Here is a 26,991-nt window from a genome sequence, read left to right on the forward strand (position 1 = left end):
ACTGGCCCAGGGACTGTCCCAGTCTGTTAATCAAGATGCATCATATTATCAAGCTCATCATTGGTTTTTATGTAAAATCTTAATCTTTAAAGTAACAACTTCACCTGTTAAATAAATGTAGAGTATAAAGTACAATATTTCCCTCTGAGATGTAGTGAAGTAGAAGTATAAAGTGGCAGAAAACAGAAATACTCAGGTAAAGTGCAAGTACCTCAAACTTGTACTTAAGTGCAGTATTTGAGTACTTAGTTACATTCCACCATGTATAACCTGTTTAACAGTTTGTAAGGAGCTGAGGATCACTGAACACCAAAAATGTACTTTATAAACCTTTTTTGTTATTTAATTAATCACTAATTTAACTATTTAATTCTGTGTTTTACATAATATTGCAATGGTCTGCACAACTTTAGAACCTTTAGCTTATTATTGTTATTGTTCCAATTATTCTGTTAGAACAACCACGTTGAAAACTCTACCAACACATTACAGGGCTGGTTTTAGAGTATTTTTCAGTAAATAAATGAATGTCCTTAAAGGGGTGAACATGTGTGTTGAGCTGTAACTAAACGATGTGACTGTACTGTGATGAAACACATCAGTGCCGGTGCTGATGTTCACATTTCTTACCAAAGTTAGAAAAATCTGCATTTCATGGGTTGAAAATGACTCAACACGCCATCTCCTGTTTAAATCCTCCTGAACATTTCAAGGCCAATGCTGACATAGAGTCAACCTTTCAATATTTCTATTAAAAAAAAAAGAGTTAAAGCACTCAAATCAGAGGGGGGCGGCCCACCTGCCCCAGCACCCGTCCTTGAGTGGGAGTCTGTGATAGCAACACACTGCTATGTACGTTTGCAATCAGCATTTTTCAGAGAGAGCTATTTCAGCTACACGCTTGTTTCTGAGAGCTCTGGTTTGGGGCGTTACTGGGTCTGGAGCCAACGGCTGGAACAGATACAGCTCAGGACCACCACGGTCCTCCACCACACTAATATCCGCTTCAGGGGCTTCTGGAGGGGAAAAGACCTCCACGTCCACCTCCAAAGAGCCCTCTAGCACAGGTGCCTTGTGGTCACTCGTGGTCACACATCCACGCCCACTTTTTATAGCACTGTCAAAATGATGGTGTGGGCGGAGTTAGGCTCAGAGCTGCAGGTGATGAAAGTTTCTGTATTTGGTAACGAAGCTCTTATTTTTGAAGATGCGATCAAATTCCTCCGGCTTGTATTTTATTTTGAAACTACACTCCGGATGTGTATTGTCTCGGTGTTGGAGCTTGACAGAGCGGTTAGCTGTTTGTTTACTTGTTAACATGTCGCAGTAAACCGGTAACTAACCGGGTTAAACCGGGTTAACGGACAGTCGGTGTCGGTAGGTTTTGGCGGGAGAATGGAGACGTTCAGTAAGCTAACCAGCATGCTGCTGCACGCGCTGGAGACGGTGAGTTGGCGGCTCGTTAACGTTAGCTCAGTTAGCTTCAGTTAGCTTCAGTTAGCTTCTTTTATGAGTAAAAAGTTAAATAAAGTGACAGTTTGTGACGGTGGAGGACGGAGCGGAGACAGATTGTCCCTCTCGCCGTGTCTCTGAGGACCGGGAAGACACTCAGTTGAATATTAAAACTAAAACTGACAACGAAAACAAACAAACAAACTTAGTTTAGTTTATCAGGAGGCAACAATTGCGAGAACACAGGTTAGCCAAGTGTTCTTTCTGTCTGTCTCTCTCTCTCTCTCCCCCTTCTACATGTCTACCTGTCTCTCTCTCTCTACCTGTCTGTGTCTCAGAGGGAGCCCACGGTGGACCTGTTGGATTCCTTTGTGGATCATTGGAAATCAATAACCAACTATTACATCGAGACGACAGGTGAGGAGCTGTCTCGTTGGGGTTAGTGGTTGGGAGGGGGGGTGTAACCTACAGATACACTTTGATCATTACCTGTTATTGGCTGATCACCCAATCAGATTAACTGACTGTGTACGTGTTTTTGATACCTGTTTGAGACCAATTCAGGTATATACACCGACTTTGTTGGGACCAGCCGTCCTCATGGGGACCAAGGCGTGGTCCTAGTGATGCAAAAGATTATTTCTGAGGTCCTGGTTAAGGTTTGGGTTAGGCTGTCCAAATTGATTGGAGGTCAAACCTGTGTGTGTGTGTGTGTGTGTGTGTGTGTCTTTCTGTGTGTGCCCAGATGACAGTCGTCCTGTCAGACAGACAGAGATCCCCTGGCGTCTCAGACAGATGTTGGACATCCTGGTGTACGAGGAGAAACAACAGGTAACACACATCTGAACAGTCTGATCAGTGTTGACACCTTTAAATCTGTTTTACTAACAAATAATAATACATTTATTTCATCATCAGAATTTTTTTTTCACTTTTCTTTACATGAAACCAATAAAGTAAATGGAAGCTGGCTGGTTGATGTATTGATAAACTGATGAATTGATACAGGGTGTGGAGGAGACCGGAGCATGTATGGAGTATCTGCTTCAGCATAAAATTCTGGAGACTCTGTGTACACTGGGAAAAGCTCAGGTAACATGTTACATGTTTTGTTTTAATCCACCTTTATTTCATGAAAAGTCCATGTTCTCTGCTCCAGCTTGTTCAGAACAGACTGAACAGCAGCTGAATCATCAGGATGTTGCTTGTAATGAACAGGGCAGGGGTTTATTTTGATCATTGTGAAGTCTCATGAGATGATTAGAGAAGTAAGACATGAAGAAACTGTTACTCATGATTTTTCCTGTTGCTGATTCCACTTTAACATTTGCCTTTTTCTTGTAAAATATTCAACACTTACAGGGAGGACCCGATCAAGTCTTTTGACTCTGATCCTGATCCGAGTCTTTTAATATTGATTCTCCCTCTCTCCTGTCCTCCTCCTCCTCAGTATCCTCCAGGGATGTCTCAGCAGGTCTTGTTGTTCTTCTCTAAGTTGTTGTCTCAGGTGCAGAAACCTGTGCTGGACCTGGTGAATGTCTACAGACCTGTACAGGTAAACACTTATTTTCTGTAGGATCTGAAATGAGACCAAGTTTGGAGTCAGAGTGTAAATGTAAAATTATATCATGTAAATTGAAGTTATACAAGTAATGTAAATTAAATATATTTTTAATATTTGTCTGAAGGTAAAGTGAAGAGTTTACCAGTGAAAAGTGTAAACTCAGATTTGATAAGGACAAGAGGCCTCATGTTTTCAAACATGCAGAACGTACAAACGAGAAAACTCTTACTTATCAAACGCTCCCAATGACCATGATAAATCTCACCTGTTCTACATCCATCTGCTCATTCAAGCTCATCTACATACAGACATGCCCTCGAAACGCCAATTATAGTCATCACTTCCCTTTAAGGTCCTGTAGTTATGTAGTGTTATGGAAATAGTCTCATTTTACTCATGTTGTTGCACTGTTATTGTGGTGTTGTGTTTTACATTGTGTTCTACAATGTTTCCACACCTAATTTGTTTCCATACCCACTGCAGTTACACTGAGAGTGTTGTGGTCTGCACAATCCTCATCATCTGCCGCAGAGCCAGCCTTTTTTATTTTTTTTCCAAAAATCTCTCAGTGGCTCACATAGAAACTCTTTGATTTTGACACCTCCTCCTGTACGAAGTCCCCAGTATTCCTCAGTGAATGTGCTGAAACGATTATTCGGTCGTTTGACAGAAAACTATTCAACTATTTTGATAGCCGATTATTGTTTTAGTCATTTTTGAAAAACTAAAGTCAAATATTTTCTGTTTCTACCGTTCCAGCTGCAAAGAGTTGATGCTTCTCTTTGTCTTGTAAATTGCTACGCAATGACGTCACAATAGTTGGTAATGCTCAGTTAGGTTTTATTTGTATAAAAGAATGTAGACATGATCAGGGAGGCTACAGCTGTGCTGATGATGTCACTGTGACATCACCTCTGCTCCACCCCCTTCAGAAGCTGATTCGCCTCTGTGCACTTCCTGGTTCCCAAACGGAGAAGGAGGAAGCTCAGTTCCTATTGGTTGTCTGCTCCAGAGTCAAACAGGATCCGCACACGCTCAGATACGTCTTAGAGGTAACCAGCAGCTAATTAACTGGACCAGCTTTGTCAGCCTCACTTACGTGCAACATCAGACTGACTTCACCAACTAGTAACTACTAAACCTTAAGTGACTTCATTAACGTAACCAACTTAACCAGACTGAAAACTATATCTAAACCAATAAGTCAACCGGCCCCACCTGTCAGCTAACTAATTCATCAACTAAGTATCCAAGAAACCAACTAATAATAACTCCAAGACTTTAATGAATGTGCTTCACTAACTGAATATCGTAACCAACTTAATCAGACAGTAACTGACAACTTTCTAACTATATTAACTAAATACTGTTCGATCAATTTCTCCAACTAATAACTGGCTTCATTACCTTCTATTTTTACATGGAAACTGAAGTTCACTAACCACTGGGTAACATCTTTAACTTTCACTTGTTGGCCAGGTAACCGGCCTCACTATCTGTACTGCTTATTACTAACTTCATTAACTATATCATCATCAGACCAGCTTCACCAACAAGTAACTCACTAATTCCACAAATATGTAACTGACTTTAGTTAACTAACTAGCTTTGCTAACTAAACAACTTAACTAGCATCACCAATCATCAAACAACCAACATATTTAACTAAACACACCTTATATACACACCATCAGACCAACTTCACCGACTAATACCTCACCATCCACAGTGATAACTAACCACCTTCACGTACCATCAGCTTACTAATCAAATTGTTGCATCTTTATCTACATCTTTAACTAGTAACTAACTGTCAACTAGCCATCTTCCATACATGCATCTTATATGCAACATCAGACCAGCTCCACGAACTAACTAACCAGCTTTACTAACGATTCTGCTGAGTTCTGTCAGCATCACTACACACTGGTTAACAACTTCATTAACTATTTACTAACTTAGCCGTTAACAGACTACACTAACCAGTAAATGACAAAGACAAGTATTTGACTGGTGAGTACAATCTTTAACTAAATGTTCAGACTTACATGTTAACAGTTAACTAACTCTTTACTACCCAAATTCAGTAACTAAAGACATCTGACATGTTCCATAAGAGTAACTTTATTAGTTAAGTGTTAACTAACCAACAGCATTGACTGTTTATAAACCATCTCCACAAGTAAAGCCAGAAGTATCTGACCGGCTTAACTACCAACTGTTGACTAACAGATTTACTGTCAATTATAAGACCAGCTACACTAATTAAACTAATCATTAACTAACGTACTTATTCAACTGTTAACTAGTCACTACAGTCTTCATTACAGTTTTCACTTAGTAATTAAACCAAGCTCGCTACCTGCTCCACCTGTAACAGTTAACAGCTGTTAACAAACCTTTCACTCTTTAGTTGCATTAAACCAGTTAACGATTGATCGCTGACTGGAACCTGCTGCAGCTCATGTGACCACCACTGTCTTCAAACTGTTTCTGATTCTGTGTCACCAGATTCTGGACCAACCAGCAGCCAGGACTCAAGCCTCTGACCAATCACAGCTCTGCACACAAGCCTCCATTCCCAGGACAGAGACACCACAATCCTCCAGCCAGTCAGATTCATCTGGCTCCAGCCCTGTCCAATCAGAAAGTTCTACCTGCAGTCCTGTCCAATCAGAGTGCAGTCTGCTGTCAGCTCTGCTGCAGCTCACCAAGAGTCAGGTCAGTTAACTGGTTAACTACAACTAACTAGTCCAGCTGACAGGACTAGTTACTGATAGTGATACATGAATCAATCTCAGTGATTATTATTTTTCACATACAGAGAATCAACAGTTAAGGTAAAGGACATTAACAACAAGTTTACCCGCAGTTCACTAACCAGGTTACTGGTGACTCTCTGCAGTGGTTAACTAACCAGTTACAGCCGCCTGTGCACTCCATCAGCAATAACTAGAAGCAATATCATGTTAATATAGTGAGAATAATATAATAATTAAAGACTTCACCAGAAAGATTGAACATCAAAACCTTTTTTTAGTCGCTGAGGAGATTTAATATGAACATAAACATTTTTCCTGATTTTTGTTTCTTTTTATTTTTTCCTTTATGTTAATTTTAATGGCAGCAGTCCAACATTCACTGGACCTGACACACGTCATGCTGATGTGAATGATGTGAAATGACCCAATAAAAGCTGTTATTTTCAACCTTCATCTAGAGCTGCAATGATTATTTAATCAATCAATTAGTCGATCGATAGATTGACAATTAACCAGCAATTATTTTGATAATCCAATAATATTTTCAGTTATTCTTCAAGAAAGAAATGTAAAATATTCACTGGTTCAAGGCTTTCAAATGTGAGACTTTGTTGTTTTTCTCGGTCTTACATGACTGTAAATTTCATATCGTTGGGTTTTGTACTTTTGGTTAGAAGACGTTTTGATGACATCACCTGGGACTACAGGATGTTGTCATAATCTTTTATTCGTTTTTCAAACAATTAATGGATTAATCGTGAAAATAATCAGCAGATTAATTGATAATAAAAATAATAGTTATTTGCAGCCTTACCTTCATCACCATGGAAGAGAAGTCATGGTATTTCATCACTTGTGTCTCTACAGAGGGCTTCAGTGAGTCTAAAGGCCTATGAGAGCCTCCTGCTGCTCTCAGGTCTCCAGTCTGAATCCTCAGGGGAGATTTTGTCCGATCAAACCCAGCTGGGAGAGCTGCTGGCTGGTAGGCTGCTGGAGCTTTACTCTCTGCTGCCTCTGGAGAGTCTGGATCCTGGACAGGTGCAGAGCTGGCCTCATACACCATGGAGGTACGCACACACGCGCACACACTCTGAACACTACTTTATCAAGGTAAATGGTAACCATGGTAACTTCCATACGAGGTGAAGGCAGTATAATCAGAATCAGAAAAGTTTATATGGTCCCCAAAGGAAAATTGCTTTGTTACAATTGCATAAGACACAGTTAGGAAAGAGGAAGCAATAAGTAAAGAGGTAAAAACAAATGTACAAATGCAAATGTTCAAAAAGTATGTGCGAGGTGGAATCTCCAGGTTTCTTAACATTAGCAGCAGGTCCAGGGTCCTTTGTCCTCTGGTAGTGCAGTCCCCAGACTTAGTGAAAGTGGGGAGAGTCAGAAAGTACTGGGGTGCAGAGTCTGGCGTCTCGCTGTAACAGAGCGGACAACGTCAACTGCGGTTGGCGGGTAAACTGAGGAATGGATGTAAAGAACCAGGATGGCGTGTGAGAACTCCTGGATATGTAGCATGGACATAGCTCCACAGCTAACAGTTCAATGTCCTGGCTGCGGGAACGTTGCATCCTGTCCGCCCAAACTGTCTGAAAAATCAACTCTAGCAGGTGTCTCAGTTTAGTGTCAGACCTGCAGAGTCATGTGACAGCCAGCAGACAGCTGTACAGGTAGTTTTACTGTTAGCAGTGGCTGTAGTATTAGAGTGTGTGCTGACAGGATGTTAGCAGAAGTACTGCAGTATTTTTCTGTGTTTCCCATTAGTTCCCAGTTCTCGCGCTGCAGCTCTGATCCCAGGTCAGAGTCTCCTGCTTCTGATCATGTGACCATCTTCTTCTCCTGGTTGGACTTCCTGGATCACCTGATGAGAGAGGCACCACAGGTACACACACCTGCACACTGTCTGAGATTATACTACTGATAACACAGCTACTGCTAAAACTACTACTGTAAACAAGGAATCTGTAAGTCTGCAAGTTTCAAAAACACTGATTTTAGCTTCTTTAAAAAGTCTTACATTCCATTTACAAAGGTCTCATTTTTCTGTCCTCCTGCAGACAGTAATGTTATAATAAAAGGTTGTTTTTATGTGATTTTAGCGAAAACTGTCTGGAAACTCTCCACTACTATTATTCCATATCTCTGGGGTCATGTAAAACTCATGTGGACCTTTTATTTAATTCCTTACGTGACAATTGATTCATCCATCCAGCCATTTTCTGCTGATTATCAAGGTCATGTTTAATAATTAATTAATGATATTATCAGGAATAATTGTTATATACAAAAATGTGACATAAATGTCAGTCAATTCCTGCACATTATAATTCTAGTTCATATCATACCTGCTGGTTTTCACTGTGATCTTTCATACTTTGGTTGGTGTGACCAGTATTACGTTTTTAATAAAATGTAAAATAGACTCAAGTAGAGGCAGCTTCCCTCTGTTTTCACTAGGTCCTCTGTGTGTGTGTCTGTGTGTGTGTGTGTGTGTGTGTGTGTGTGTGTGTGTGTGTGTGTGTGTGTGTGTGTGTGTGTGTGTGTGTGTGTGTGTGTGTGTGTGTGTGTGTGTGTGTGTGTGTGTGTGTGTGTGTGTGTTAGCAGGTGTTGTCAGTGAAGTTAGCTCAGTGTGTTCATCAGTTGTGGTTGTTGGATGTTCTTCAGCCTCAGCTGCTGCACACGTAAGTTTAAACTCACATCACGTCGGTTTCAGCTGTTTAACATTAACCTATGTTGCCTAGCTGTATGTTTACACTTCATTAAAGTTAAACACTACAAACACTGGTTCCTCTTATTATTAGATGTGTAGATGTGATACAGATGTTGTCCTGTCCGATGTACAGTTGTTGTTTTTTTTTCTCTGGTGCAGGTGTGAGCAAGTGGTCCTGGTCTCCACCTCCGTCCTCTGTGGTGCTGTCAGACTTGTCCAGTCCGCCACACTGTTAGATCAGCTGGTTCACTTCCTGTTGAGGTCACAGACTCTGACACACCTGATGCTGCAGCACTGTGACCACATCTCCGACCAAGTGAGTCCAGATGATGATGATGATGAAGATCGATAATCAGGGTCAGACTGTTCAGAGACGTGGCGATTCACGTTGGAGGATTGAGTTTGAACTGTTGTAATACTGATAGGTGTTCCTGTGTGTGTGTGTGTGTGTGTGTGTGTGTGTGTGTGTGTGTGTGTGTGTGTGTGTGTGTGTGTGTGTGTGTGGGTGTAGGTGTTGTGTGGATGGGTGGGTTGGAATAACATAAACACCTGTCCATGTAAATTCACAGTCACGTGATGTTACATGTCTGATGTGGGTAATCAAAAAATATTGATCAGCGTGATCACAGATCGTTGGTGTGATCATGTACTAAATATAGTGATAAACATGGTGGAATAATGTGTTTCCAAACACAATACAGTCAAAGCTGAGCAAAGATGAGAAGCTCAGTAACCTCTGACAATATACTGGTCCGAAGTAATGAACATCTGGACGCTCAGAGAACGTGGATGTGTCAGCAGGTTTGTGCTTACAAAGGGAGTGTATTGGACTTTGAATCATCTTTAACCGACCTCATCTGCCAGTGGATAAATATGATTTTATACTGGACGAAGCTAAAGAAAGACTGCAGAAGTAATCGTGTCCTGGAAATTTAATGTGACCAAACCACCCTAAGTTTGTGTCTGTGTGTCCTCAGATCAGTATGGTGTCCCTGTCTCTGGTGGAGGAGTTACTACAGAAGCCTCACAGGGACATTTTGGACATCTTGGTGTTGCGTTTCCTACAGACTCGTAGTTACCTGTCTCCACCTGCTGTAGGTGTGGACGAAAGACACACTGAGGGCAATGAGACCAATGAGGACAGCGAGTGAGTCCTTCGCACTGCATCACACGTCCACATTAATCCTGATCTCACTAATTTCTTCTGAACGGAGCATGAAATTCACGTTAACATTACATCCACACGTTACAAACGTCATTGTGCTTTCATAGATGGTCTCAGCTTTTTTGTTGCTGCTTCTTGTTTCTTTCTCAGTTGATTGTAGATGAGTTCAGTCTATAAATGTGGTTCTTCAGAAAACATCAGACATTACTGACAGAGACAGAATGTTACTGGATGGAAGACGCTTGTTATTAACAGCAGAGCAACAGGTCAAACAGATCCAGGTGATCAAATCCGTTTCTGAACAGCAGGTGTTATTGGCTGCTGGAGGAAACTGCTGTACCGATCAGGAGCTTCTGTTCGGTTTTTAGTTGAATTGAGGGAATCTTTAACCAAATGACCACCCAGTTAAAGCTGCCCCCCCGCTCCACCCCACCCCAAAAAAAAGTTGTTGGATAATTTAAAATTTTTAAGAGATTTTAGTGATATATTTTCATACTACTGTAACACTACAGTTTGTGTAGGTCAGGTGTACTGAAGATGAAAAAAATCAGCAATAAAGAGTCGACTCTGAAAGTCCTACATATTCCAGCAGAAGAGAAGTGAACACCTTACACACAGAGCGAGAGGATGTGGGGGTTAACAGGGCCCCCAGCGGGTTAAACCAGATGTATAGAGGTGTGAAACGCCTCTGAAGGGGCTTTCACACCAGGGACCCGGACCCGGATCCAAGTACACTTGACCCCAGAGTCCAGTTTGTTTTATTAGTGTGAACAATGTGTACCATACACATGCACAGATCAACGAACCGGTCCACCTGAAAAGGCAGTCTTGAGTATGGTTCACGTGTACTCGGATACAGTTCCCGTCAGGTGTGAAAAGTACTGTACCAAAGCACGGAAGCGGCCCGCTCTTTAAAATGTGACGTCATAACTCTTTGACTGTCGCGTTCAAACGTGGGCGCGAAAGGATCCCTCTGGTCTTGCGGTTGGTGAGTCTTGCAATACGTACCTGAAATAAAAAAGGCCCTGACCCCCTCTCTGTGTCTGTGTTTGTTTTATCTCAGTGATCTGGAGGAGGACCCCTTCTTCTCTGACAGTTTGTTGTTCTCGGACAGTCAGCTCCTTCCTCCTCCTCCTCCTCTCTCCTCCTCTGCTGCTCCTCCTCCCTCTGGACTGGGATCACCTGCCAATGTTGTCAACAGGTAACCAGGGCTGTATACTTACATTTTTTTTTAGGGGCACTAGTACAAACACTATGTATAAGACACAGGGGCAGACTGGTGTCACTAGACAGTGACCAAAGAACTTGATGTAGAGCATTTGATGTAGGGTCTAATAATTTTATTCTGAATTCACCTATTTAATCTGAATCCTTTCAAACCTCTTAGTGGAACTATTTGTGTTTAGCATTCAACTTTTGTTGTAATTAACTCTAAAGATCTAAGTAAAAACTGTAGGTTGAGAAGACAGGCACAGTTTTGAGCAGCAGCCTGAATAATGTTCACAACCTGCAGCTACAACCTGAACATGAGTGAGTACAGAACTCAATTCATCCTCAGAGATGCTCAGTATGCACAGTAAAAATAAACATATCCACAGCAGCAAAAGGTATCAAATAGTCAACCAACGGCAGCCTGCTGACATTGACACGTCTTGGGTTCCAAATATTGAAGGTCCTGATTCAGAACTAGAACTTGATTGGTTTAATTTAACCTTAACAGGAAAAGTCTGACTGATGCTCTATTAGAGAGGACGTCTCACTCTGTTGGATTTGCGGAACTACAGGAACACTCAGATTCTACAGTGGTGTTACAGAGTTCTGGCAGAGTTCAGATACCCGTGTTGTGTTGATATCGGTTTCCCTCCTGATGCCGAGAGCACACAAACCTGACAACAGCCAAGTTTCATTTTGTTCTATCGTCAAGTTCACTCGGGGAATAGTTAGTTAGTGACAGTTGATGTGACCCGTTTGTTACCGTAACCGCCGCCAGTGACGATCAACCTAAAAGTGGGAATCTGCTACCTGAATGTTTTGTACACTGAGCTTTACAAAGAGTGTCAGAATAATGTGTCATTTTCACACACTATAATTTTCACTTACTTACGCAGTGAAATGTTCAGACTGTAGCTCCCTGGTAACACACACTCCTCCCACTGTCAGTGAGGTTGAGTTGAAGAGGGAGTGCTTGACAAAGACCTTGATGTTAGGTGTGATTGGCTGGGATGTCACAAGCTGCACCTGCGTCCTGATTAGTTTATTGATTAAACTGAGGTGGTAGTTTTTCTCACGCCAGTGAAAGAAAAACGTTGGTTTTTAATTTAATTAATGGATCACACTGAAGGTTAGTTTGGCCCCGCATTTAGTCTGACAAGTTTGTTTGACAGATGTGAAAGCTTGTTTTAAGATCAGTCATTAATTCATACAAACATGAGAATTTACTGACCTGTGTGTGTGTGTGTGTGTGTGTGTGTGTGTGTGTGTGTGTGTGTGTGTGTGTGTGTGTGTGTGTGTGTGTGTGTGTGTGTGTGTGTGTGTGTGTGTGTGTGTGTGTGTGTGTGTGTGTGTGTGGAGTATAAAATGATCAATCCAAAAAATCTGTAAATATTTTTCATGCAATGATTTGTATCTGATTTTTTTTTCTTCTTAAATAAAATTTAACAACTATATACACACACACACACACACACACACACACACACCACACACACACACACACACATACACACACACACTTTTGGTTTGTTTTTATCATCACAGCTGTTCCATCAAACTTCCCTTATCTGCACCCGGATTTCAACATATTTCTGCAGCAGAACAGGCTTTTTGCAATATAGAAATCCTTAATTCTTTTTCCGAAAAGCTAACTTTTTAATTATTTAAATTAATTTTAAATTTGAATTTTTAAAATACTTTTAACACATAATGGAAATTATAAATTGAACAACACAATACAACTTTAAAAACTGACTGGACTATAGAAAGAAATTTACAGCAGAGAGAGTTTTTCTCAGAAAGAGAGAGTTTAGTTTAAGAAATAATTTTAGGTTAAATTCAAAAAGAGAGGACTGATTAAAATCTGATTGGAATCTAAAAACTTTGGAACAAAAAAAGGTATAAGGAAAAAGTAAAAGTTTAGGAAAAAGTTTATATTAAAAATCAAAAAATTCAAAAAATCCAAAAATAGCCATAAAAAAAATCAATTGTTAAATCCATAAATAATACATCTTTGGGTTTTTGGACTGTTGGTCAAACAGACCAAGACATTTGAAGATGTCACATTTGGCTCTGCGTCGTTGTGATGGGCGTTTTTTACAGGACAGAGACTAAACGGTTCAGCTTTGATTTAGGTATTCAGTAGGAGCCAGGGAGCTGAGAGCTACAGAGAGTCCAGAACGAGATCAGACTGATCCTTAAACCCTGAGTCTGAACCTTCAAACTGCCTTTTAAAGACGAGAGGAGCAGACAGACGTCCTCACAAACACAGATCTAACAGAGTCCTCCTCTCCTCCTTCAGGTGACTCAGTGTCAATCTCTCTCTCAGTCGTGGGACTGGCCGCTCAGTCTTCCTCCTCCCTCCTCCTCTTCAGGCGAGGGGGAGGAATTCTTCGAGGGTCACCTGTTCAGAGTTCTGTTTGACCGACTGGGACGCATCCTGGAGCAGGTACACACACCTTTCTGTCCCCAAACCCACCTGTCTTTCTGATCTTATACACACCTGTCTGTCTGACCCCAGAGAATCAAACCTGTTCAGCCCTTCAGATTCTGTCATCCATCACTGGACTCACCTGTCCCGTACGATAATGATGATCGTGTGTTTCAGCCGTACGAGTTGAACCTGCAACTGACAGCGGTTCTTTCCAGACTTTCGGCCTTCAACCACCCACTGCTGCACGAATACCTGCTTAACCCCTACATACACCTGTCTCACTGCTCCAGGTCGCTCTTCTCCGTCCTCATCAGGGTAAGACACGGACAGACAGACACAGACGGGTATTTATCAGAGCAGTCAGGTATCAACCTGTCTGTCAGTGTCATCTATCTCTCATTGTTAAATTCTGTGATGTTTGATCTAGAAAAGTATGTATATAAGTCACCTGTCTCACCTGTTTCTCTGCCTGTCTGTCTCTCAGGTGATGGGAGAGTTGATGCAGAGGATCCAGCCGATTTCCAACCTGACAGATAGACTGTTGAACACCAGGAGACACCTGCTGGGACTGAACCACAACACTGGGTAGCTACCTGTCTCCCTGTCTCTCTTTCTGCCTGTCTCTCTGTCTGCCTGTCTGTCAGTAAGACAAATTTCGCGAGCCGGTATCGGAGGGACACAGGCACCACCTCATGTTTGCCCCCCCCCCATACTTTTTACCTGAGTTTACCTGGTTTACCTGTGGATTTGTCCTCAGGCTGGAACACCTGACCCTGCTGAGAGGAGTCATCGTCCTGGAGGAGTTCTGTAAGGAGCTTGCCGCCATTGCCTTCGTCAAACTGCCCCTGGACTAGAACTGACACACCCGGAACAGCAATGACTCACCTGGACCACCTGGGACAGGTACTTCTGAGTATCCTGGGACTGATACACATTAGCTACAGTTACATGCACGCGTTTTTTCATTCAGGTTGAAGATTTCAGGTCAACCGTTTACATGAGATGAGATTTATTACGTCTGGTGTTTACATGCGCCAAAGTGATGAAGATGCCATGCATTCGTCTTATCTCTTTGGCACGTGTTTGATCAGCTCCCTGAAGATGGATATCTCTCGTCTGTTCGGCGCAGTATTTGCCGTTATTGTTCCGCTTGGAAGCCGCCACTTCAGGAAGTGGAGAAACAAACGTCCCCAAGCGTTTACGTCAAGACGGAGGGCATGCGCAGAAAAAACGCAGCCAGAAAGTGACGAGGTTTAATCGTTTATATGGTACAGTTTGTCTTTGATCCGTTAATGAACAGGTTTAAACTACCCCTCTGCAACCTGGACCTGTTTGTTTTGATTGAGGTGTTGATTTGAACACTTTGATTCTGTTTGCGCTTTAAAACCGATTATGATCGGAATATTAGGCTCCGTGTAAACGTGGCTAGTGACAGGTACAGCAGAGAGAGGTGGACCAGGTTATTTGGTACAGGTTCACCTGGGTGAACTGGTACTGATGGACCTGGAACAGGTGGAGCTGACTAAACTGGGTCAGTTACACAGGTCTTGGTATCTACAGGAACTCTGCGGGTCCAACTGGACAAATTTTTTGATGGTCTTCAGACCTGAATGAAAACCTGCAGGGTTTACGAGTCGACCCTTAACGGCCTTAATGAATACGGCTTCGTCCTGGTTCTGCAGCCTGATCTGCAGCTTCATCCCACCGTCGTCATCGGGGTTCGACTGTCACAGGAACGTTTATTTACTCTGGCCTCAGATTTTATTCTGATCGACTCCAGCGAGAGAGAACAGAGCTTTTATGTGATAAAGACCTCAGCGTTGACCTCATCGGTCCTGTAAGTATCAGCCGATCAGAGAGACCTGTAGGGAGCCTCCACACAGGTGGAGGTGTGAGGGGGAAGTTGCAAAATTGTGAAGTAGCTCAGATGATTGAATGACAGGAACAGATCCCTGATTGGATAAAAACCTGCATAAACTGAAGAACCGTCGATCAGGCTCCTGTCAGACCTGCAGGAGGGTCTGATGCTGAAACCTGCTCTGAGGGGGATCGTGTGTAAGATTACATGTCACTGATGATAAAATCGTTATTACGTTTCTGCTGAGTCCTTATTTTTACTTTAACATACATTATTTAAAATATTTAAGTGCAATTCAACTGTTTTATCCCAAAGGTGGGTGGATGGATGGATGGATGGATGGATGGATGGGTTAGATTTCACTTCGGTTCAGAGATAAATAATCCTGATGAACATGTTGTCAGTAAACCTGAAACCACGGGGAGTCAAGTTTCAGCCAAACAGACGTTTAACGTCTTTAACTCTTTTTGCCTTTAAAACTTTTCTCTTGTGTCGTGGATCAGGTTTTCTCTTCATTCAATTCATCAAACTTTATTCGTACAGTTTGTTGTGTACAGATGAACACAGTTCAGAGTGTTTTTCAGGAAAGAAGAAATCTAAGCAGGAAAACTCCTGCAAATGAAAAATATATTTATATGCAGCATGTAAAGAGACAGAACTTTAATATGTGAGAAAACACTAAATGTGAAATAAAAGTTTAAAAAATAAATAAATAAATTATAAAACAATTTAAAAGAGAAACCATAAAATATTAATTACAGAATTTTAATCAGACTCAGTTTTTTAGAAAATATTCCTCATGCCTGCTGCTTCACTTTAAACCCATTTATCCCACTTTCAGTCTGGCAGGTGTGAATCTTTGATTTGAGACCTGTGCTGTAGTTTTAAATCAAGTCTGGAGAAACAGCAACCTGGGGAAGAAAAGACAAATAGTGAGGAGTTGAACTTTGGTCAGGACTGAATTGAATTTGTCTGATGTTTGTGCCGAGCTTCTCATTGACTTTTTGTATTTTCACCTGCTCGTTATCTGACTGCTGGCTGTTCGAAATGGAGACGTTCAGTCATTAGAATCAGTGAAACTCATTCGGAAATCTAACGCATCATTACATTTACTTTTGACTTTTACTTTCATTTATGTCAGTTTAGTTTTAAGACCAAGTGAAATGCAAATTCATATTTTGGAAATAGATTCTGGTCAAATGTAGATTTGTGGTTTTACAGATCAGCAGAAGAGTCTTTTGATCCATTGAACTCTTCAATCATCAGTTTTCCTGAACATGTTCATCTCATGTATTCTTACAGTTGAATGTGATCATTTATACAAACTGTTAAAATATGAAAAGTTTTGAGTTTTGTTCGTTCTTTAAACCAGTTCAGCTGTGATGTTTTTGTTGTTGTTGGTTTGACTGGTTTTCTGCACAGTGTCGATGCATCTGCTGGTTTTAATTTACATTTTTTGTCTTTGAGATTTGGTTTGAGAAAAAGAAAATTAAATTGAAAAAAAGTTGTGGTGTTTCAGACTGATTCACTTTTATCGAATTGACTGAAGAGGTAAGTACAGAACTCCTGATCTTTTATAAAGGAGTTCAGTTCTTTTTACCAACAATCTCAACTTTAGCAACACGTCCGTAATATTACAAAATTAAGTTTAATTTAGTTTGAGTTCCATACTCTGACACTTTATTGACAGTTTTATTACTGGTAATCAGGCTGGATCACTGAGCCTGACTGTCAATAACCAATCAATAATGAATTTATCTGTTACTTCTATAGTTTTACGTTTGTTTTTGTTGTCTCAGGATTTTTGTTCAGGGTCGGTTGATTTGGTTTGAGTCTGTCAAATTTCTTCGGCGCCTCCTGGTGTTTGGGATAATTAACTGCAGCTCTGCATCACGCCCCCTGCTGTCAATACGCCGCAGGTAAACACCGACACACCGGAAGTCAGCCCTTCAGCTTTCATAATAAAGGTATAGGTGTGTAGTTTTATCTGTTGTCTACTGTATGATTGTTCCTGGAAATCAAAGTCAGTATCTTTTCTTCAGACCAACTTGAAACAGTCAGAGGGAGAAAGACACAGTAAAGGAAAATAAAACGTTAGAATTCATGATTTCAGAATTAGCGTTATTGGTCAGTATGTGTTTACAGATACAAGGAGTCTGACTCCGGTTTCTGTACTATGTAGCTCTGCAAAGATCAGGAGGATGGAAATACACAAACACTAAAAGAAAGGGGGACAAAAAGTGACATAAAATTGAAATTAATATGTAAATAAAGATCAGGGCATTAATGAGTAGATATAAAAAACCAACAACAACTGCTTGTATTCCACAGATATGTGAGAGTACAGGAGTTTGGGAATAAATACTGAATCAATAATGTAAAAGATTGCTTTATGTGTATATATATATATATATTCATCACGTTTCCCATCATTTTGTGAGAGGACTGATGTTTGAGCTGTCAGATACCAAAAGAATCCAAATATTATTTTATTAATAAAGTTGCTCATTTTTGCTGATCTTTTTTTCCTAATGTTTTTTTCATCTTTATTGAGTTGAATAAACCAGCGCAAATTCATTGACCCATCAAACGCAGACATAATATTGTAGTCAGTACTTCAGTATTTCTTATTAAATGAAATTATTCCAGTATTAGATCACATAATGTGTACATTTTTAAAAAATAAGTCCCGTCATGGATTTATTTTTAATTGACCAGTTACAAAAGGGTTTTATTTTGAAGGTCTTTACCGGATGCGTGTGTGTGTGTGTTGCGGGTGGTTGCGCGCTGGTCTCTCCCTGCAGCGAGCGGACGAGGAGGAGGAGGAGAGGGAGCTGAAGGTCACAGCTGGAGGAACATCATCACCAGTATCATCGATGACACTGATATCAGACTAATTATCGATTTACTGATTGGATTCATCAGCTGCTCGAGGAGCAGGACCGCGACGTGAGACAGGAGGACGGAGCGACAGACGGATCAGCTGCTGAATCCTTGCCTGTCTCCCTGCTGCCTGCCTGTCTGATTCTCCATCCCCTGTCTGTCTGTTCTCCGCCCGTCTGTCCGCCATGGGGAACCGGGGGATGGAGGAGCTCATCCCGCTGGTGAACCAGCTCCAGGACGCCTTCTCCTCCATCGGCCAGAACTCGAACCTCGACCTGCCGCAGATCGCGGTGGTGGGCGGGCAGAGCGCCGGGAAGAGCTCCGTGTTGGAGAACTTCGTGGGCAAGTGAGCGCACCTGTCTGTCTGTGTGTCTATCGGCTTGTCTGTCGGCTTGTCTGCCTGTGTGTGTGTCTGCCTGTCTGTCTGTTCGGGCCGGTCCTGCACCCCCGGTAAGAGGCAGTTTTAAAGCCGCTGTAAGAGGGAGCCGCCCGGCTGACTGCAGGCGTGCTGACCCGCTGATTAAATCCTCACATATATTCAGATATTATACATATTTTTATTAATATTTTCTATTTATGATTCTTGATGTTTTACACCTCGAATATTTTGATGTAAAACATCACAACACAAAGAATCGTTCCCTGGAGATTATACATAGGATTACTATAGATTACCTAATTATACATAGGATTACTTTAGATTACCTTATTATACATAGTATTGCTTTAGATTACTTTATTATACATAGGATTACTTTAGATTAACTCCATATACATAGTATTGCTTTAGATTACTCTATTATACATAGGATTACTTTAGATTACCTTATTATACATAGGATTACTCAAGATTACCTTCATATACATAGTATTGCTTTAGATTACTTTATTATACATAGGATTACTTTAGATTACCTTATTATACATAGGATTACTTTAGATTACCTTCATATACATAGTATTGCTTTAGATTACTTTATTATACATAGGATTACTTTAGATTACCTTAATATACATAGGATTACTTTAGATTACCTTCATATACATAGTATTGCTTTAGATGACCTTATTATAAATTAGATTACCTTTGATTACCTCAATATACATTAGATTACTTTAAATTACATTCATATACATTTGATTACTTTATGTATTAAATTATTTTAGATTACCTCCATATACATAGGATTACTTTAGATTACTTTAATATACATTAAATTACTTTAGATTACCCTCATATACATAGGATTACTTTAATTACCTTAATATACATTAGATCATTTAAAATTACCTTATTGTACATAGGATTACTTTAGATTACTTTACTATATATAGGATTATTTTAGATTACCTTCATCTACATAGGATTACTTATTAAATGATAGATGATATCATTAAACTGTAGATTACATTAGATTACAATATTAAACGATAGATTACAGTCGATTACATGATTAAACGATAGAATACATTATGAAACTATAGATTACATTATGAAATGATAAATTACATTAGATTACATTATGAAACGATAGATTACTTTATGAAACTATAGATTACAGTAGATTACATTGTGAAACTATAGATTACTTTATTAAAGGATAAATTACATTATGAAACGATAGATTACATTACGAAATTATATATTAAATAATGAAACTATAGATTACATTATGAAACTATAGATTACATTTAGAAAATAGATTACATTAGATTACATTTTTAAACGATAGATTACATTATGAAAAATAGATTACATTATTAAATGATAAATTGCATCAGATTACATTATCAAACGATAGATTACATTATGAAACTATAGATTACTTTATGAAACTATACATTATATTAGATTATATTATAACGATAGATTACATTATGAAACAATAGATTGCATTAGATTACATTATGAAACTATAGATTACTTTATGAAACTATACATTACATTAGTTTATATTATTAAATGATAGATTACATTAGATTACATTTTTAAATGATAGATTACATTATGTAACAATAGATTACATTAGATTACATTATTAAACAATAGATTACATTATGAAAAATAGATTACATTATTAAATGATAAATTACATTAGATTACATTTTTAAACGATAGATTACATTATGAAACGATAGATTACACTAATTTTCTGGCACTCATTATTTTAGCAAATGATGTGATTTATTGTGTTTTGCTGTTCAGCACTTTGCGGTTCCGTTTAGAAAGTGTTTATTCTTATTTTACTCCCAGTTTATTCTCGTCAGTGCAGAGAATCACTATTAAACTTTATTAAGTTGTTTTAAATAATAACAGTAAAATATCGTAGATTGGAAATGAAACGTATCGGACCCCACGGTGAACGACTAATCTGGAGCTAAATGCCGTTTGTGAGAGATTTGGATACGACCCACAGCAGCGTGCGCCTGGACCTTCGCCGTCATGGTAACCGTAATAAGCACGTGGTTGAACCGATGCTCGGTAAGTGTTAGGAAACGACCTCGGTTCAGGTTCAAAGAGGGACTTGCGTAAGGTTAGGGGACCCTTGTTGTCATGGTAACAGTAAGTGTGGATAAAATACGCGTTGGTTCTCGGTTTCTGATCACCCTCACTAACCTTCATCTGGTCCACAGCAGCAGAGCTTGATTATTGGTTATCAGTCGGCTGATAATCACTTTCAGCTTTATGATTATCAGCCCTGAATGTTATGGGACGGGGACATTTCAGCTTCCCTCAGTGTGAGATAATGATCACATCGTACGAAACCTCGCTTTGTGTGAGATTCTGCGTGAATCTAATTATATTATAATGTTTGACATCAAACTGACCCTGTATCTGCTGTAAACGATTCAGTCCGGGCTCTGCTCAGACCTTGCTTTAACCCAGCTGAGACATGTTTGAGCTCTGAGGCTGGGACCGACCCCATCTCCTAAAAATCACATCTATACGAAACTAAATAGTTTCACCAAACACATCATTCCAGGCTGGATCTATAGTTTCCGGTTTTTCCTGGTGAAGAAAGTGCTGCTGTGTGGATGTTGGGACTCTGACAGCCGGACCTACTTGATCGTTCTGATTCTGTGCAGTGTGGGATGTTACTGTATGTTGTGTTGGTTTGTTGTTGGGCTCGTCAAGACCAGAAGATCAGGACGTCATCGCTACAGCCGGTTTTGGACTTTAGCGCCGCTTTCAGGGCGCCTGGGGGTCCTCGGGTGCCCGGAGGGCCCGGGGCAGCTGCTCAGTTTGGTAGGTGGTCCAGTGTTGAGCTGAGGATTCGATGACAGATGTTGATTTGGTCTCTGAGGTCTGTAGTTTGAGTCCCGATGGAAGCTGACACATGATTGGCCTCCTCACCCCAGGATGAGGAGGGTCTCGCTCTATATATCTTACCTCTCATTGTTCAGAGTTGGTCATGTGACTCACCAGGGTTTTGGTCAAAGCAGCATTGCATGACAGTAACAGTGTGATGAGTGTGTGTGTTGGTTAATGCATGCATGTGTAGGTGGAGAGCTGCAGTGTCTGATTCCCCTGCTGTCAGCACACACACACACACGCGCTCTGAGGATGTCGTGACGACGTTTCTCCTCCAGCTGCATCAGTCTGAAGGATTCGCTTCACATGTTCACAGCTCAGAATAGAGTGGAATCACATAAACAGGAGCCTCTGGAGCTTCTGCAGTCGATTTCAGTTTGCTGATAACAAACATCAGACAGTTTCCCCAGATTTCACTGCAGAAGTCAAGTAAGTTTTTAAAAAGGAGAAAGGAAAGACTGCACACTGATTCTCAGCAAGTTTACAGGCTGCAGTGTCTACACTGGTCAGTATTCAGACTAAACACAGCCGGTTGTGAGTCTGCTATTGATGCACAAAGCTGCAGAAACACCTACAAAATACAAAAAAAGATCGTTAGGAAAACATTTTGATGTGCCTGTGGGGTTTAATTGGCGGTGACATCCAGCCGTTTGACTGACATCTGATGTCACACACACTGTATCACCTCTACTAGCGCTGTAACTATAAATGTCGCTCTGTAGTTCACGCTGTGACGAGTTCTTATGTGGTCTGGTCTTTCCTGAACAGAAGACGTAAAGCTTCTTCTGCTCTCAGCACCAGTGAGCATTACACCAGGATCTAGAGACGCCAGGGGATCTCTGTCGGTCTGGCAGGACGACTATCATCTGCACACACACACACGTTTGAGCAGCTAACCTTGTTAGGACATTGCATTGACCTCCAATCAATTTGGACAGCCTAACCCAAACCTTAACCAGGACCTCAGAAATTATGTTTTGCCTCAGTAGGACCAGGCTTTGACCCCAATGAGGACGACTGGTCCCAACAGAGTCTGTGTTTATACCTGAATAGGTCCCAAAGAGGTAACAAAAACGCATACACAGTCAGTCAATCTGATTGGCTGATCAGCCAATAATAGGTAATGATCAAAGTGTATCCGTAGGTTAAAGTAACACACACATCAACCCTAACTCCTGATTGCTGATCGCAAACGTACATAGCAGTGTGTTGCTATCGAGGGACCTGCTGCCGTCTGCAGCCACTGCCGAGCCGCATGAGGGTCTGAAGGGACAGGCTACAGTCCGGTTCTGCTAGAGCCACGACAAGGACGCGTCTAAACCGCTTCACCAAAACTGGGAAATACTAAGTAGAGGGTTAGAAAAACATAGCGTAAACTCCTGTGAATGATGAGTCTGGATCAGTGAATATTTGAAAATGAGCGCGGTTTCACAGACTCCCACTCAAGGACGGGTGCTGGGGCAGGGGGACCGCCCCCCTCTGATTTAAGGGCGTTAACTTTCTTTTTTTTATATATAAATTTCATGACGTGAAGAAGTCCCAAAGGTTGACTCTATGTCAGCATTGGCCTTGAAATGTTCAGGAGGATTTAAACAGTAGATGGCGTGTTGAGTCAATTTCAACCCATGAAATGCAGATTTTTCTAACTTTGGTAAGAAATGTGAACATCAGCACCGGCACTGTTGCGTTTCATCACAGTACAGTCACATCGTTTAGTTACAGCTCATAGAACATGGTGAAGTGTGAAGTGCCTCTTTGATAAACTCCTGTTTCTCTCAGTTTCAGCCTCAGTTCAAACTGAAACTAATCTTTATTAAAACTGTGTCCAGTGTGTGTAAATGTTAAAGCGTCTCAGCGTAGCTCGGTGTCTCAGGTATTCGGGGACAACTGAGACTGTACTAAAGGAAGCTGTAGCGGCTCAGTGAGGGTCGGAGCTGTGAGACAGGGAAGTGAAGAAGACGACCTGTGGTCCTCTCACTTTCTCTGCGATCCGTCAGTTTAAATGTGGATCTGTCTGATCACAGCGGAGCTGCTGTCACGACTCTGATGATAAAATAGAGATGTTAACCTACATCCATAATGTGTATGAAATCATCACATTAAAACGCAGAATCATCAGCAGGCGTTCTGTCAGTGTTCCTCAATGTTCTATCATCACTGGTTCCAACCTGACTTCAGCATGTCTCTGTTGTTCGTTCCTCAACCTATAAGGAAACACAAAACTTCACTCAGTTCAACACTCTACACTGATCATATGACACGATCACTAACTGAATGTATTTCAGAGGATCAAACTGTCTTAGTGTCTGGTTCCTTAAGTCAGGGAGGTTAATTTTCAGAAGAGCCTGAATGCCTTTTGGCCAGCTTAAAACCACCAGGCAGAAACGATAGGGAGGCTCAGTTAGCTCCTCCTGAAACTAAACTTAATTCTCCTCCTCCCCTCAGAGACTTCCTCCCTCGTGGTTCAGGTATTGTTACCCGGCGCCCCCTGGTGCTGCAGCTCATCTACTGTCCAACAGGTGAGACACAACAGCACACTGTAGCGACAGACTGTGTTAAGGGTGGACATATTTCGCACTTTTGATACTGATTTGATAATACAGATTATTGTTTATGACATCTGATCAGAGTATGCCGAGTTCCTGCACTGTAAAGGGAAGAAGTTCACAGACTTTGATGAAGTTCGTCAGGAGATCGAAGCGGAAACGGATCGAGTGACTGGACACAACAAAGGAATCAGTCCAGTCCCCATCAACCTGAGAGTCTACTCACCCAACGGTAGCACCCCGAAACACACACACTGAGAGACACACTGAGAGAAAAACACCGTTCAGAAAATGGAATAAATCAACATATTGTCTCAGCCTAAAATACAAACTGTGAAATGTGAAATGTGATTTTCAGTCACCTCGCGCAGACACATTGACCTCTTTGTGTGTTTGTGTGGTCAGTGTTGAACCTGACTCTGGTGGATCTTCCCGGGATGACAAAGGTCCCGGTGGGTGACCAGCCAGCCGACATTGAGCACCAGATCAGAGACATGCTCATGCAGTTTGTGACCAAGGACAACTGCCTCCTTTTGGCTGTTTCACCCGCCAACTCCGACCTTGCCAACTCTGACGCTCTTAAGATTGCCAAGGAAGTCGACCCGCAAGGTCAGAGTCCACCTCAACATGCATCTTCTACTCCTCCTACATCCTCTACACCTCCTGCATCCTCTACACCCCCTATACCTCCTACATCTTCTACACATTCTACATCCTCTACACATCGTACGTCCTCTACACCCCCTAAATTTTGGACGGATAACTGAACAGACCTACTGGGCACATGCTCTGAGACCCAAGGTGCCACATGAACGACACCAAAGGCATTTTGTGTCTCTTTCAGCCTGGGTGTCTTCCTCCTCTGTAGGAGGTGGGGGTCTTTTATATGTCTGTGTTCAGGGTCACATTGTCTTATAATCCGTTTGTGCTTGTAATGTAGTTGGTGGGCTTAAATAAAGCATTTTAAATGTGTGTGTGTTCAGGTCTGAGGACCATTGGTGTGATCACTAAACTGGATCTGATGGATGAAGGAACCGATGCCAGAGACATCCTGGAGAACAAACTGCTGCCACTCCGCAGAGGTACAGACACATTACATCACAGAGAATCCTGCTTTCTGATTGTTTGTCTGGTGTATGTTAAAATGATACATGTATTCACCTCAGCAGAGTTCTGTCATTTTACTTTTTTTATGTTGTACTTTTCAAAACCAGGGTGACAAAAATGCTTCAGGGTAAAGACAATGATTTTAAAAAGACAATAAAAGGCATTTCAATGAATATTAAAATCAAAGCAAGAATTTTTATAGAATAAGAATTAATCGGGTGAGGAAGCATCAATTAAATATCTTTGAGAATAAACAGTTTTTGTTGGGATTTGGAAGCAGAGTAGGAATTTCTGGCAAGGCCCATGGAGAAAGGAAATAGTCCACAGAGGTAAAAATTCCAGCAACGCATTTAGTAGAAATAACAAGGGTTGCTCATTGAGATGAGATTCAAAACACTCAGCAGAGTTTCCTTATTAGACCACTAGAGGAAGACTGACCCAGAACCTGCAGTCAGGACAGAAAAACCTTAATCCTCACTAGTCTCTTGAACTTTGACAAGGAAACGACCAAGAGAGACATGAGCTGCAGAGCATTACAGCACTCAAGACATAAAGAGACAAAACGATGGATGATTTGTGCTGGTGGGAAGAGAAGAAGGGGCTTAGTTCGGCACAGTGTCTGACCTGGCTATAACTAGGGCTGTAGCCTCCAGGTCGACTGGTCAATTGGTTGGTCAATATGTTGTGAGGGGGAACACATAGGTTTTCACAACTTTGAACTTGCCCAACTTAATGGAGGCTGCTAGGTCTAATTTATTTAATGTTTACTGAACATTTACTCGGAGTTGGCTCCAAACTAATTGACACCATGTCAAAGAAGTTGTCGGTGTGGCTTTATTTTGCTAAAACAGACGACCAAAAAGTCGAGCGTAAACCTTACAAACGGCAGTTTTCATATCACAGCTCAACAACCAACATGGGCAGATCATCTAAAAACGGGAGGCTACCGTGTCTGCGTCAGGATGCTCTGTCGACTTTCCTGTTTAACGCCTGAGCGTTTGGGTGAATATTCCACAATAGTTCTTGTGCTGGAATCACCAGGTGATATAGTTCTGTAGTTCCAGAAATCATTTGAATATGAGCAGGTGCACTCTGGTCGGCTCTGACTCTGTTGTTATCATTTCAGTAGAAAATAATCAGGTTAAAATGATTTAATATGCCGCCAATACTAGCTTTTTATGTTTATTTTCAATACAACTAGTCTAATAAGGCTGCCAGGTATAGTCCAATCAGTGCACTGTGGCCAACTTAGTTCATCTAGAGATGATTTTTTTCCCCCGTAACCAATAAATTGGTTGAAGAGTAGGTACGGTTTCAGTCGACCAAGATTTTCTTAGTTTTACTACAGCCCTAGATAGAACAGGATGAATAACTTACTTAAAATGTTTCTCAAACTGGGAATTTAAAATGACCTCTAGGTTTGTGTAAACCATCTTTAAGCTAGAAGCCAGGGAACCTCAGTGCTGATGTAGTGTTTCAAGTTCTCATTGGGGGAGATGACTAGGATATAAGTTTTACTGATAATTAAACTGCAGGAAACGCTTGAGTCATCCAGGAACTGACCTTCTTAAAATGGCCAGATTTGAAAGTTCCCCAGATTAATGATGAGAGACAAACCGATTGATAATGTGTCCTAAACGAAGCATGTAAAGGGAGAGTAAGACAGGACCCAGGATGGACCCCTGAGGAACTCCACAGGTCAGAGGAGCTCAGTCAGACACATCGTCAGCAGTGGATACAAAGAACAGGGAGAAAACCATTCAAAATCTGTAGTAGATATCCCAACCTGTTCTTAACCAGAGCTCCAGGTATATAAAACTATGACAGGTAGCCATAGCAACTGACGCAGAGACAATAACAGAATCTGAACTGTGTCAGGTTACATCGGAGTGGTGAATCGCAGTCAGAAGGACATAGATGGGAAGAAAGACATCAATGCAGCACTGCAGGCTGAGAGGAAGTTCTTCCTGTCTCAT

General features: G+C 41.1%; 2 protein-coding genes across 2 annotated transcripts in view; both read left to right on the plus strand.

Moving 5' to 3' along the window:
* The first annotated feature begins 1,280 nt into the window (after positions 1-1,280).
* Positions 1,281-16,673, plus strand: fhip2b (FHF complex subunit HOOK interacting protein 2B). Its single transcript, XM_040123172.1, has 17 exons — positions 1,281-1,446; positions 1,791-1,869; positions 2,198-2,283; positions 2,461-2,544; positions 2,903-3,007; positions 3,949-4,068; positions 5,528-5,737; positions 6,646-6,845; positions 7,552-7,669; positions 8,392-8,468; positions 8,657-8,813; positions 9,475-9,644; positions 10,726-10,863; positions 13,158-13,323; positions 13,483-13,623; positions 13,793-13,893; positions 14,066-16,673. Exons 1-17 carry the CDS (start codon positions 1,396-1,398, stop codon positions 14,160-14,162), a joined length of 2,100 nt encoding a protein of 699 aa, XP_039979106.1. The 5' UTR covers positions 1,281-1,395; the 3' UTR covers positions 14,163-16,673.
* Positions 14,114-26,991, plus strand: part of LOC120787505 (dynamin-1-like) — a 31,016-nt gene continuing 18,138 nt past the window's right edge. Inside the window, exons 1-8 of the mRNA XM_040123197.1 lie at positions 14,114-14,211; positions 16,966-17,085; positions 17,971-18,395; positions 23,808-23,881; positions 23,991-24,140; positions 24,314-24,517; positions 24,892-24,990; positions 26,894-26,991. The exon at positions 26,894-26,991 is cut by the window's right edge and continues 63 nt beyond it. Coding sequence (XP_039979131.1) covers positions 18,235-18,395; positions 23,808-23,881; positions 23,991-24,140; positions 24,314-24,517; positions 24,892-24,990; positions 26,894-26,991 — 786 coding nt within the window. The 5' untranslated portion in view covers positions 14,114-14,211; positions 16,966-17,085; positions 17,971-18,234. The remainder of the gene's footprint in view (positions 14,212-16,965; positions 17,086-17,970; positions 18,396-23,807; positions 23,882-23,990; positions 24,141-24,313; positions 24,518-24,891; positions 24,991-26,893) is intronic.

Source organism: Xiphias gladius, unplaced genomic scaffold (assembly GCF_016859285.1).
Source record: "Xiphias gladius isolate SHS-SW01 ecotype Sanya breed wild unplaced genomic scaffold, ASM1685928v1 HiC_scaffold_1480, whole genome shotgun sequence".
NCBI lineage: Eukaryota > Metazoa > Chordata > Actinopteri > Istiophoriformes > Xiphiidae > Xiphias > Xiphias gladius.

Coding starts and splice junctions, on each gene's coding strand:
- fhip2b (XM_040123172.1), top strand. CDS start 1,396: ATGGAGACGTTCAGTAAGCTAACCAGCATGCTGCTGCACGCGCTGGAG. Junction 1,870..2,197: donor CTATTACATCGAGACGACAG/GTGAGGAGCTGT, acceptor GTGTGTGCCCAG/ATGACAGTCGTCCTGTCAGA. Junction 8,814..9,474: donor GTGACCACATCTCCGACCAA/GTGAGTCCAGAT, acceptor GTGTGTCCTCAG/ATCAGTATGGTGTCCCTGTC.